Source organism: Ochlerotatus camptorhynchus, unplaced genomic scaffold, assembly GCF_037179485.1.
Source record: "Ochlerotatus camptorhynchus isolate MF236.1 unplaced genomic scaffold, CSIRO-AGI_Acam_v1.1 ptg000547l, whole genome shotgun sequence".
Taxonomy (NCBI): Eukaryota; Metazoa; Arthropoda; class Insecta; order Diptera; family Culicidae; genus Ochlerotatus; species Ochlerotatus camptorhynchus.
This window is the reverse complement of record NW_027041030.1, coordinates 576789-590106: the sequence shown is the minus strand read 5'-3', so window position 1 is coordinate 590106 and position 13318 is coordinate 576789. Positions and strand designations below refer to the sequence as shown.

At 49.4% G+C, this 13318-nt stretch overlaps 1 protein-coding gene across 3 annotated transcripts in view; it reads left to right on the top strand.

Moving 5' to 3' along the window:
- Octbeta2R (Octopamine beta2 receptor) overlaps nt 1-13318 on the top strand; it is a 414326-nt gene that overhangs the window by 378038 nt on the left and 22970 nt on the right. For 2 of the 3 annotated variants that reach the window (XM_065236331.1, XM_065236332.1), the window contains one exon: nt 10132-11590. In XM_065236331.1, the coding sequence (XP_065092403.1) occupies nt 11094-11590 (497 nt within the window). In that variant the 5' untranslated portion in view covers nt 10132-11093. The remainder of the gene's footprint in view (nt 1-10131; nt 11591-13318) is intronic. The other variant, XM_065236333.1, reaches the window with a different exon arrangement.

Genomic DNA, 13318 nt, shown 5'->3' with positions numbered 1-13318 from the left:
CCACACTTCGCCAGCCTTGTAGTCTGCGAAGTGTCCGCAAGTCGCCTTCTACTTGGTCGATCCACCTTGCCCGCTGCGCGCCTCTTCTTCTTGTTCCTGTTGGGTCGCTTTCTAGAACTTTCACTGGGTCGTCGTGCGTCATTCTTACGACGTGCCCAGCCCACCGTAGTCGCCCAATTTTTGCAATGCGCACGATGGATCGTTCTCCCAGCAGCTGGTGCAATTCGTGGTTCATTCGCCTCCTCCACGTTCCGTCATCCATCTGCACTCTACCGTAGATGGTACGCAACACCTTCCGTTCGAAAACACGATCCTCCACGAGCATAGTCCAGGTCTCGTGGCCGTAGAGGACCACCGGTCTAATCAGCGTCTTGTAGACAGTCAACTTTGTGCGGCGGCGAATTTTATTCGACCGGAGCGTCCTCCGGAGTCCAGAGTAGGCGCGGTTCCCTGCCATAATGCGTCTTTGAATTTCTCTGCTGGTATCATTTTCGGCGGTCACCAGTGAGCCCAAATACACGAACTCATCGACCACCTCGATTTCGTCATCGTCAATCTGAACTCAGGGTGGGAAGGTAACATTGTCTTCCTTAGAACCTCTTCCTTTCATGTATTTTGTCTTTGATGCGTTGATGGCAAGTTCAATCCGTCTAGCTTCAGCCTTCAGCCATCGTCCCAAAGTTCCGTGCCATGATGCCGATGTCATCGACGAAGCCAAGAAACTGGATGGACTTCCTGAAGATCGTGCCACTCGTGTCTATCCCAGCTTTTCTGATCACACCTTCTAACGCGATGTTGAATAGCAGACACGAAAGTCCATGACCTTGCCGTAACCCCCTTCGAGATTCAAAGGGACTCGAGAGTGTCCCCGATACTCGAACAACGCACATCATTCGATCCATTGTCGCCTTGACCATTCGCGGCAGTGTATCCGAAAATCCGTACTTGTGCATAATCTGCCATAGCTGATCTCGATCGATTGTGTCGTATGCGGATTTGAAATCGATGAACAAATGATGTGTGGGCACGTTGTATTCGCGGCATTTCTGCAGAACCTGCAGAATCGCGAAAATTTGGTCCGTGGTAGCGCGGGCACCCATAAATCCCGCCCCACGAACTTGCCCCACGAACTCTTTTGCAAATGGTGACAGGCGGCGGCATAGAATTTGGGAGAGTACCTTGTACGCGGCGCTCAGCAGTATGATCGCGCGATAGTTGCAGCAATCCAACTTGTCCCCCTTTTTGTAGATTGGGCATACGACACCTTCCATCCACTCCTCCGGTAGTATCTTCTCCTCCAAAATCTGGACAATTACCCAGTGCAGCGCTCTAGCCAGTGCTTCACCACCGCAGTTGCTTTGTTGTTATTCAGGCGACCGATCTCCTCATCAACTTCTTGAAGATCAGGGACCGGTAGCCTGTCGTCTTCTGCGCGTGCTCCAAGGTCTGTTGCCGTACCACCTTCGTTTTCTGCTGCATCACCGTTGAGGTGCTCGTCATAGTACTGCTTCCACCTTTCAGTCACCTCACACTTGTTCGTGAGAAGGTTACCGTCCAAGTCCTTGCACATATCGGCTTGCGGCACGTAGCCTTTGCGCGAACTATTTAGCTTCTCGTAGAACTTCCGTGTGTCGTTTTCGCGGTACAGGTTGTCCGTCGCCTCGCGATCTCGGTCTTCTTGCTGACGCTTCTTCCTTTGGAAAACCGAGTTTTGTCTGTTCCGCGCTTGTCTGTATCGCTCCACATTAAATCTTGTGCGGTGTTGCAGCATTCTCGTCCATGCTACATTCTCCTCCTCTACTAACAGTTTGCATTCGCCGTCAAACCAGTCATTTCTTCGGTCCGGGATCGCAGTACCTAGTGCCGCTGTAGCAGTACTACCTATTGCGGAACGGATGTTCCTCCAGCTATCTTCAAGAGAAGCTGCGCCAGGCTGCTCTTCCGTGGGTAGTGCAACTTCCAGCTGCTGCGCGTAGTCCTAGGCAGCTCCGGCGTCCCGTATTTGCTTAATGCTGGGTCGCGGCGTTTGACTTCGACGGGTGTTATGAATCGTCGAGAGTTTTGAGCGCATGCATACTGCAACAAGGTAGTGGTCCGAATCTATGATCGCACTGCGGTACGTGCGGACGTTGATAATGTCGGAGAAGAATTTCCCGTCGATTAGAACGTGATCGATTTGGTTTTCTGTGTGTTGGTCAGGTGATCTCCAGGTGGGTTTGTGGATATCCTTGTGGGGGAAAAAGGTACTTCGAACTACCATTCCTCGAGAGGCTGCAAAGTTCACGCATCGTTGGCCGTTGTCGTTCGATACGGCATGCAGGCTGTTTGGCCCAATTGCCGGTCTATACATTGCCTCCCGTCCTACCTGAGCGTTCATCTCGCCGATGACGATGTTGACGTCCCGTTGTGAACAGCCGTCGTACACCTGCTCCAGCTGCGCATAGAACGCTTCTTTCTCGTCTTCGAGTCTCCCTTCATGTCGGCAGTGCACGTTGATGATGCTGAAGTTGAAGAAACGGCCCTCAATCCTCAACTTGCACATCCTCGCGTTGATCGGCTGCCAACCAAAGCCGGTTTCCAGCTCGTTGGTGGTGCCACAGCTCTGGTAGAACGTAGCCGCTCAATGCCCGCTTTTCCATACCTTTTGTCCTGTCCAGCAAAGTTCCTGCAGTGCTACGACTTCGAAGTTGCTTGGTTAAAGTTCGTCATAGATTAACCTATCGCAGCCCGGGAAGCCGAACGATTTGAAGTTCCATGTTCCGAGTTCCCAATCGTAGTCCTTATTTCGTCGCGTAGGTCTGTGTCGATTGTTCCGATCCGTATTTCTTTCTTCAGTATTTGCAACTTTATGTTTTTTCCAAGGCGGCTTGTTGGGCCTGCCCCTGTCTCGCCGGAAGGACCATCGTGCACAGCTCTGTTTAGAATCCCACGCTGGCACTAGGACGGTGATCATCCGCTTCTAACATGGAGAACAGACGCCGTTTTGAGCCGCACCTCCATGGTGAACAGACGCTTGGGTTTCGTGAAGGATTTTCCTCTATCACCGTACTATGGTTACCACGCCAGTGTTCGCGTTGCACCTCTTCACTTTGCTATTGCCGGACTGGCAACATTGCCCAGGATACGCCACCCGGCTGTGTCCATGTTTAAGCTGGTAGTCTCTTGTTATCATATAACTCGGGGAGGTGTGACGTAGGAACTTATGAGGCCCAGAGCTAGGTATTCCGCTCCTTCCAGGTTGTCAACTCACCATTTTGTAGCCCAACTGTACATGTACTAAGTAGAGGATCGTGGGTTTACTCCCAAGCTCCTCGAGAACAAAACAATTACTATGGTCGCATCGCCTGCTTAAGAGAATGCTGCCCAACTATCCAACTTCGTAGCATCTAATGGGGCGTTAGTGAGTCACTGGCCTTCCGTTGAGTAAATGCTACATCAACAATATCCTTTCTTTCCCCTTAACGGAGAAGATGGGCCGACAATGGTAAATGTCATGCTTTTCCTGTTCTGAACTTTAACTGGAGAACTATCCACTCCTAAATATTTTTCCTTAATCAATCAGGCAATCAAAATTACTCCGTTACACACGCAACGCAACGCAACGCAACGCAACGCAATGTAAATTTTCATCTCGGTCCCTTCAATTGGTCTAGTAGGTTATTCTTGTTCCATATCTCGATCGCTCCATATCTCGATGGTCCCTTCAATATAGAGATATGAAGGGTTGACTGTGCAATGCTTCTATTTTGAACTACAATGTATTTAGATCTAACCAGGCCTATCATCGCTTGGGGTGTGGAGTTGTTCGCCTCCTCGCGGCGCACTCTGGAAACGATGGACCACCAGTGCTGCGGTACTGATCCAGTCGGCTAATCGAACAACAAACGAGGGGATGCGCCAGACGGCGCCTTGCGATCGATGTCAGTAAGATCGCAAGTATGTTTACTACTGACACACTGGCCGTATGTAGAAAACCGAGCGGAAACTTCACACAAACCACGCTACGGGCTGGCGGCCAAGGTATTTCATCCTCTTAGTACAGTCGGGTGGAACCGACCGAAACGACGTTTGAGCTAATGCCTGGTCCGTCTCCGTCCCATAAAACCCTGGCAGACCTTAGAATACATTCCTTCCGTGCCACCCAGTTGGAAGACTGCGGTGGGAATAGGTTCGGTTGAGTTATTCCCGTCTTACGCGATCCGGCTCTAAACATAACGCCCCATGAAGGCCTATGTTAACCCTTGCCATGGACCTCACTGCTTGCATAGGCACCCATGGGGATCAATCAGCGACTATTCCAGTTGCACGGTTAGGATAGCGGTCTAAGGGAGACCCAATAGTCGGGATGAAAAAAAAGCTCCAAAACCCAAACCCCCAGAGAACAAGTCGCCAAGGAGGTGACCGCGAATCCATTCGCGAAGGGTGGTCTACCAGATCTCCCCCACACAGTGATCCGAACAAGGACACCAAGCGGCCGCAATCTCCACGAGACGCAGAGACAACGGACGAGATCGGTGGACAGCCGGAGGAGCAACCGGTGGACGGGCCCGGGCTTGTCAGAGCCATGAATAGCTTTGGGCTCCTCTCTAGGTTGCTGGCAATCGCGGGACAGCTCGACGCCATCATTGTGTTCACGAGCACGCGGAACAACATCGCGATGGACCTAAAGCAAGCCCTACGACAGCTCCGCGCAACTGTGACCGAGGCCCAGGACGACCACCAGCTGCTTAGGAAGCGACTAGAGGTCACCGATAGGGCGGAACATAAGGAACCGAAGTCTACCCAGACGGACGCCTTCAACTTCGCGTGCAACAACACGATGACCAGTGAGGCCCTCCACTTTGCCGTTACGCAGGGACAGAAGCGCGATCGGCCCTCACCCTCGCCAGTAAAGGGCGCTTCACGCCCTAAGAGACGGAAAGTCTCTGCTCAGGTGGAGTGCGTGGCGGTGGCCCATCAGTCCACTGCAACAGTGGACGATCCGCAGAAGAGGGCTGAAATAGTGAATGGAAAATCAGTTGCCCCCAAGAGCAGCACTGCCCGGAACAGGAACAAGACGAAGGGCGAGGCTCTCATCTTTAACACGGAAGCATCGAAATACGCGGAAATCTTGAAGAAGATGAGAACGGACGAGCGTCATGCGGAGATGAGCAGCAACGTGAGGAGCATCAGGCGCACTCGTACTGGCGAGATGCTCCTGGTGCTCAAGCGTGGCACTAAATACCAGAGATCGACCTACCAGAAACTGGCAAAGGAGGTCGTTGGTAATGGGGTGCAGGTGAAGTCGCTAGGCTCGACGATCACCATCCAGGTCAAGGACTTAGACGAAGTGACGGAGGTGACCGAGATAGTCACGGCGCTCAGGGAGCAGTGCCCAATTGAGGTACCGCAAACAGCGGTTACCTTGAGGAAGGGACTGTTTTCCACCCAAGTGGCTACCGTCAAGCTGATGCCAGAAAGGCGGCAGCCACAAGGAGGGTGCGAGTGGGCTGGTCGGTTTGCCCCATGAGTATTCCCCGACCGGTTACAGCTTGCTTTAGGTGCTTCGGTCAGTGCAGCTGGTGCGGCTCGCAGGGTCATAAGGCACAAGGTTGCCAAAAGCCGCCGAGGTGCACTATATGCGCGGAGAAAGGGAAATCCGCTACCAACCACATGGCAGGTGGCCCACGCTGCCCAGGGGCCAAGAGCAATGCTGCGCCGGCCAAGAGCAATGCTCAGTCATATTCGAGGTAGCGCAGTTTAACCTGAACCACTGTTCGGCTGCCCAGCAACTGCTATGACAATCGGCAGCGGAATGGGGAGCGGATGTCGCAATCATCTCCAACCCGTACCGCGTCCCAACCGGCAACGGGAATTGGGTCACGGACGCGTTGGGGATGGCGGCGATATGCACAATGGGGAGCTTTCCCGTTCAGGAGGTAGTCGTGTCCAATCCGAGCGAGGGATTCGTGATCGCCAGGGTTAATGGAGTATATTTAAGTAGCTGTTATGCTCCGCCCAGGTGGTCTATCGAGCAGTTCTCGCAGATGGTGGACAGACTCACTGCGGTACTTGTCGGCCTCAGACCAGTGGTCATTGCGGGCGACTTTAACGCATGGGCGGTGGAGTGAGGCAGCCACCACACCAACCAGAGAGGATGCATCCTACTGGAGGCAATGGCAAAACTGGATGTTGTACTAGCCAACACCGGCTCGGTCAGTAGCTACAGAAGGAATGGTGCAGAATCCGTCATTGATGTGACGTACTGCAGCCCGTGTTTGGAGGGCAACCTACACTGTAGGGTCGATGAGGGTTACACCCATAGTGACCATCAGGCGATCCGCTATAGTTTGAGGCCAGGTGAGAGGCGAGTGGCAGGAAGGAATCCTTCCTGCGCTCGAGGCTGGCGGACGTCGTTCTTCGAGGAAGAGGTCTTCGGCGAAGCACTGAGGCGGGAGCGGATAACCCCGGATCCGACGGGGGAAGAACTAGTAGCATCGCTGACAAGGGCGTGCGATACAACCATGCCTAGGAGAGCCTATCCCAGGTATGGCCATAGACCAGTGTACTGGTGGAGTGAGTCGATTGCTATCCTCAGGGCGTCTTGCCTCCAGGCGAGAAGGAGGATGCAACGAGCTCGTACGACTGAATCTCGGGAGGAACGCCGTGTCGCTCTTCAATAAGGGGATCACCAGACGCAAGCGTGCGTGCTTTGACAGCTTATGCCAAAGCGCCAACACGAACCCATGGGGTGATGCCTACAAAGTGGTCATGGCCAAGACCCGTGGCGTGACGGCACCCCCGAAGAGATCGCCGACGATGCTGGCGTCGATCGTTGGGTTCTTGTTTCCACGTAAGGACGTAGACTCCTGGCCGCGGATCCCAGCCGCGGATCAGGGAGAAGTGTCTAGAGTGACGAACAGAGAACTTAGCGATATTGCCAAGTCGCTGGTGGTGGGCAAGGCCCCGGGCCCAGATGGAATCCCGGTTGTGGCTCTGAGGGCGGCCGTTGCGGAAAATCCAGACATGTTCCGTTCTGTTTTTCAGACCTGTCTGGACGAAGACATCTTCCCAGATGCGTGGAAGCGGCAGAGGCTGGTGCTGCTCCCAAAGCCAGGAAAACTCCCTGGGGACCCGTCAGAATACAGGCCCATTTGTTTGCTGGACACCACTGGGAAACTGCTTGAGAGGGTCATCCTCAACAGGTTGTCGGCTTATACTGAAGGTGTAGACGGCTGAAGGTGTCAAGCAGCCAGTACGGGTTCCGTAAGGGCAGAGCCACGGTGGAAGCCATCCGCGACGTCATCCAGACGGCAGAGGTGGTCCACCGGAAACGAAAGGGCATTCGTTACTGCGCGGTGGTAACCTTAGATGTGAAGAATGCGTTCAACAGTGCGTGCTGGGGGGCGATAGCCCGCTCGCTACACCAGCTCCAAATTCCCGGAGGGCTGTACAAAATTCTGGAAAGCTACTTCCAGAATCGTGTGTTGACGTACGACACAGAAGATGGTGAAAAATACGTAAGAGTTACCGCAGGAGTGCCACAAGGCTCCATCCTGGGCCCGGTGTTATGGAACGTCATGTACGATGGATTGTTGAGGTTAAGATTCCCGGTAGGCGTGAAAGTTGTAGGTTTTGTCGACGATGGAGAAATGTGGAGGAATGGATGAGATCCAGGAAACTGGAGCTTGCCTATCACAAGACGGAAGTGGTCGTAGTCAACAATCGCATGTCGGTACAGCATGCGACGTTGACAGTCAGCGGAAGCACAATTAGGTCTGTGCGCTCTTTGAAACTCTTGGGGGTTATGCTCGATGATAAGCTCAGCTTCGGCTGTCACGTCGAGTACGCCTGCAAGAGAGCGTCTACGGCTGTGGGGGCATTATCCCGCATGATGTCAAACAGCTCGGCAGTGAATGCCAGTAAGCGCAGGCTCCTAGCTGGGCTGCGCTACTGGATGACTGTCACAGGCGAAAATTAGAGAGTACACACAGGCTAATGTGCTTGAGGGTGGCCAGTGCATACCGCACCATCTCGAGGGAGGCCGTCTGTGTCGTAGCAGGGATGATGCCAATCGGCCTTATCGTTAAAGAGGACGTAGTGTGCTATGACGCGAGGACCGTTCGAGGGGTGCGCAACAACGCGCGAGCGGTGTCGATTGCGAGATGGCAGTCAGAGTGGGAAAACTCCACAAAGGGGAGGTGGACCTACCGCTTGATACCTTCCGTATCAAGCTGGGTCAACAGGCGCCACGGGGAAGTAAACTTCTACCTGACACATTTCTTGTCAGGTCATGGCTGCTTTAGGAGTTACTTGCATAGGTTCGGACATGTAAGTACTCTCACCTGCCCCGCGTGTGCTGGCGTCGAAGAGCCGGCCGAACACGTTGTGTTCGCCTGTCCACGCTTCGAGCCAGTATCGAGCACCATGCTAGCGATATGCGGAGCGGATACCAGTCCGGATAACATCGTCCCTAGGATGTGCGGTACCACCGGGAATTGGAGCGCGGTGGTGACTGCGGTCACCCACATAGTTTCGGAACTACAACGACAGTGGCGTGCCGAGCAGCAGTTGCTTACTGCCCGACTAGATCGATAGAGTATTGCTAGAGAAGCGCCATAGCGCTATAGTGGCCCCTCCCACGAAGTAATGCCTTCGGGCGGTACCGGGGAGGACAAGGGCCAAGCGCACAGCGTAAGGCTTAGTGGGTCGGGAGTGCAATTCTCCCATCCCCACACCCTGAGTCCATTCTCAGGTGTCTGTGAGCAGATTCCCCCCTGTATAAAAAAAGGCCTATCATGGTGGTCACTCATGGTTACTTCTGTTTTCTGTTTTCATCAAGATGCTGAGCATGAGCTGTTTCATTAAAGACGCCGGGTTGTTTCTCGACATTTGAACCACCTCAACCACATAACTCAAACTTTACCAGCAACCAGGAGCACGATTAGAATCTTGATTAGGATAATTACGCACAAGAAGGACACCAGAAACTGAATTGCGATAGTGAAAAACGGATTTATTTATTATTTATGAACCTTTACAACTTTCAGAACAGCAATTATGCCATATTTTACCCTGCAATCCAAAACTCTGTGCACCAAACTTTGTATTATGGAGGATCCCTAATCCCCACTCTGGAATCCCCACCCCTATCATTCTGTTTTTTAGGGAGATCCCTATCCCAACTATATTATTTCGGGTCTCCCTTTGAGAACCCCATTAAATTTAAAAGAGACGAACCAGCATATCATGAGCCTATTTTAGCAGGAGCAAAAACTTTAAGATTTGAAAGTATATAAGATATAAGTCAAGAAAATAATAAATTGGATGTTTTAGCTAGTCACAAACCGTACAACACAATAAACACTTTATCTTCCGCTATCTAATAAGCCTTCTCCATCAAAATGGGATCCACTTGCAGTGGTTTCATTGTATGGCAGTATCACCAACGGGGGGCAGAGTGCTTCCATTGCAGCAATGGACGCATAACGTGGTCATCACTCACACACTCATCACGAAACGGTTGCTGTCCAAAATCGACGACGCATCGACCGAAAGAACAGCTGATGAAGACAAATGAGGAGGACCACACAATGGTTGCTGCTGAGTAAACAGAAGATCACGTGACACACATCGAAAGTGGCCTGCTTCTGTCGACAGCCGAGCTGATTACTAGTTTTTCTCAGAACTAATTTTTACAAAAAATTATCGTTTTTAAGTTATGATTTAAAACATAAATCTACATACGCTCTTATGACAAATTATTCGTGAAAAGTGGAAATTTTTAATGTAAGATGCCTTTTTGGGTAGCAATCACAGTATGTATGTGCCAAGTTTAATACAAATCGAAGAGAGTCATGTCCAACCGATTCACCATTTGGTGTGGAAATGCTCTGCATGTTAAGGGCAACCTCCAAAATGCAATGGGATAAACTGAATTTAAATTTTTGACACGTAAACATTAAAGATGGAGCTTATAAGCTACAAAAATACAGCATCGTTGTCGTGAAACAGCGTGTCAAATATTGGCAGCCTCTTTTCGATACAGGCCTTACTACATTCACCCTACATTTTGCCTAAATGAGCTTAAATTTCCCAAAAAACCCACCCATATTCATGTTCTGCTTTTCTCGCCCTTCCATCCATTCGCAGATCGCACCCAAGTGGAAATCACCGCCAGGCAGCAACCGAAACGTCCTACACCAACAAATGCTGCGTCCGAAAAGAGGACACAAAGCCGATTCCAGTCCAACGCCCTTTTGCCCAGCGGGAAGTCTTCCGGTCGTTAGCCGTTAACAAGCCCTGGCCGTGGTACCTAGTGGCTATTGATAGATAACATAGGAAGAAAGAAAGGAAGAAGAAGAAGAATAAGTTCCCCAAAGCTCCGAACACCACTGTTTATGACGGCTTCTGACGGCGGTACCTTCATCAATTGCCGTCAAGGTGGTCGTCAAGCTCTGTGGGATTCCAACCGCCACCACAACCACCCCCACAACGATGATGATGATGACTATCAAAAAGCAGGAATTCATACGAAAATTAATGACCATTAAATCGAAATTGAAGCATCAGTGGTGAAAAAGAGAGAGAGAGAGAGAGGGAGAAGCAAACAAGGAAACACAAAAACTGGGAAAGCTAAAAAGTTCAAATGTAATGAGTGTAATTGAAAATAATTGTGAGGCACGTGAAGGCGGTGCCGGGTGGGATAGCCTGTGAAATGGTGAAGTTTATTGTTCGAAGGGGTTTCCGTGCAAAATTGAAACCAATAGGAGAAAGAAGTGGAAAAACTACCTGTTGTAAATTTGAGAATTTCTATGGGTAGTTTCGAGCGCGCTCGGAAAGTAATTAATGTTTGGCTTCTCTGTGTTCCAGCCGGTGGCACCGAGTGGGTGTCCATTAGCCATATAGAGGCCAAGTCCCTGTTGAATGTAAAGAATCCAAGAAAAGTGTTTTCCAGAAGAGAATCAAATTCGAAAAAGTTGCGGTTGTGAAAATTTAGAAAATAGGTATCCACGTGTTAGTGTGTGTGTGTGTGTGTCTTAATTAGTCCAATTGTTACCCAAACCGGTTCCGTGTGAGTGAACATCCGCGTCCGATTGCTGTGCGCGGGTTGTATGATGAATCCTTCCAACGATGACCTTCCGAAATACATGTACTCAGCAGCAGCGGCAGCAGTTTCATCTTCCTTCTCACTGTCCGGATCGGCCACATCGGGATCATCCGGTACGGATGGTGGTAGTGCACTGTTCTTTAATGGTAGCAGTTCGGTGCTGGCATCGGCTAAGGCGGCCGGTTCATCGACGATATTCAGCGTGGCTTCGAACGGTGGCGTCCCTGGGCGAGGAGATCCCGGTGGACCGGGTGATCCAACGGGGAATCACGTAATCTTCCAGGGGTACAGTACCAGTGGGCCGAGCTCGTTGGACATGACCACCGGAACGGAAGGTGTCATCGAGGATTGCTGTGGAGCCGCAGCAGCCACCGCCAGTGGGGAGTGGATCGACGTGGTGCTGCTGGTGCTGAAGGCGTCGATTATGATGTTCATCATTGTGGCTGCCATTTTCGGCAACCTGCTCGTCATCATATCGGTTAAGCGACATAGGAAATTAAGGTGAGTTTCGATTGCCGGGAATTGGTTTCTCACTTTGTCCTTCTTTCCGAGCCGGCAGGAAATTGGATCATTTTTTTTTTTGCTGATGAACAGGAAATGAATGGTAATATGAAGTGATGCGATGGGATAGTCGGATGTGGTAAAACGTGGAATGGAGTAGGAATATGAATCGTGCTATTGATGTTGATTTATTTTGGAGATACTATCTTTTTTACGTGCGTCACAGTCCAACCGGATGTTAGGCTAGGAAAAATAATATAAAAAAAATCCAGAGTCTACTAAATTTTGTTTTGATTCCACCTTCAACCCTTGATAAAATTTTCAACATGTCCTAACATTGATAGTTCCACGCCAGAGGATGAATTGGAGATTTGTTTATTTGTTTATTTGTTTATTTAATAATTCAACTGACAATTAATGTCTTAATGAATAAAACTTAATCTAAATACATATTTGAAGATGCTATTTTCAAATAACAGACTGTAGTGGTAATTTTTATACGATAGATGGAGTAGATGAAAGCATAGAGTTGATAGTTCCGTTAGAGTACGGCAGTGTGAAGATTGCATATAGATATTAGAATAGAGAGCTAGGACAACTTTTAAGGAAGCTGTCCTAGCTCTCTCTAGCTCTCTATTCATGTCGTGTATATTTTTTTCAAAAAGACTTTATCTCATACATCATTTCGATCAGAAGAGACGGTTACGTGCTACTTTTTTTGAAAAATGACAAAGACGCCATTCTGAAGAAAATACAAGAACCAATATGACCGTATTTTAGCAAATATGTGAATGATATCCCATAAAAAAAATCTTGTAAAGTTTCAGGCAAATTGGAGATGGTCGAGAAAAATTTTAATGATTTTTGACTAAGTTTTATTCAATAATGGTTCGGAAATATTTGAAATGATTTAAATTCAGAACTTGAATCAATTTATTTATAATTTGTGAAGTTTCACAACTGCAAAAATATTGATGAATACCGATATTTTTAAAGTTCCCAAGCCTTAAAAAATATGGCTTAAGAAGAAATATACATTTTTTTTTATAATCCAATTATTTGTCAAGGCTCAAATGCGTTAGCTTTGCGGAGCCGAATATTTGTTACATGATTGTGTGTGAATATCATTTTCTTTCAATTAATGTTAGTAGACCAGGGGCCGATTACTCGCGGCTTACTCTAAATTAGGGATAACATTTATTGATCATTTGGAGGGAGGACAAGGGAAATAATTTAAAACTTAAACGTAAAGGATGACTAAAGCACAAAACATTAAACACATACATCAACAGCTTTAAGAAATTCGTAAATAAGCGTGATAAAGACGACAAATCACGGCAAGCCTAGACGTCTCTAATTGACTTAAAGGGTTGTTTTCCTCGGACCCTAAGGGAATCACACAGAACGGATCTCGCCTCATGATGCAAGGAGCAGGACCAAACAACATGCTCGATGTCGTGATAACCGTTTCCACAGGTACATAAGTTGCTGTCGGCGAGCGTAAAACGGAAGAGGTGGGCGTTTAACAAACAGTGATTGGACATGAGCCTGAACATTACACGAATAAAATCACGACTCATATCCAACCCTTTGAACCAGGGTTTGATCGACACCTGTGGGACAATAGAATGTAGCCATCTTCCCAGATCACCGTCATTGCACTTTTGTTGCCAGTTGGCGAGGACTTGCCGACGAGAAACCGTGAAAAATTCGTGGTAGGCGATTTGA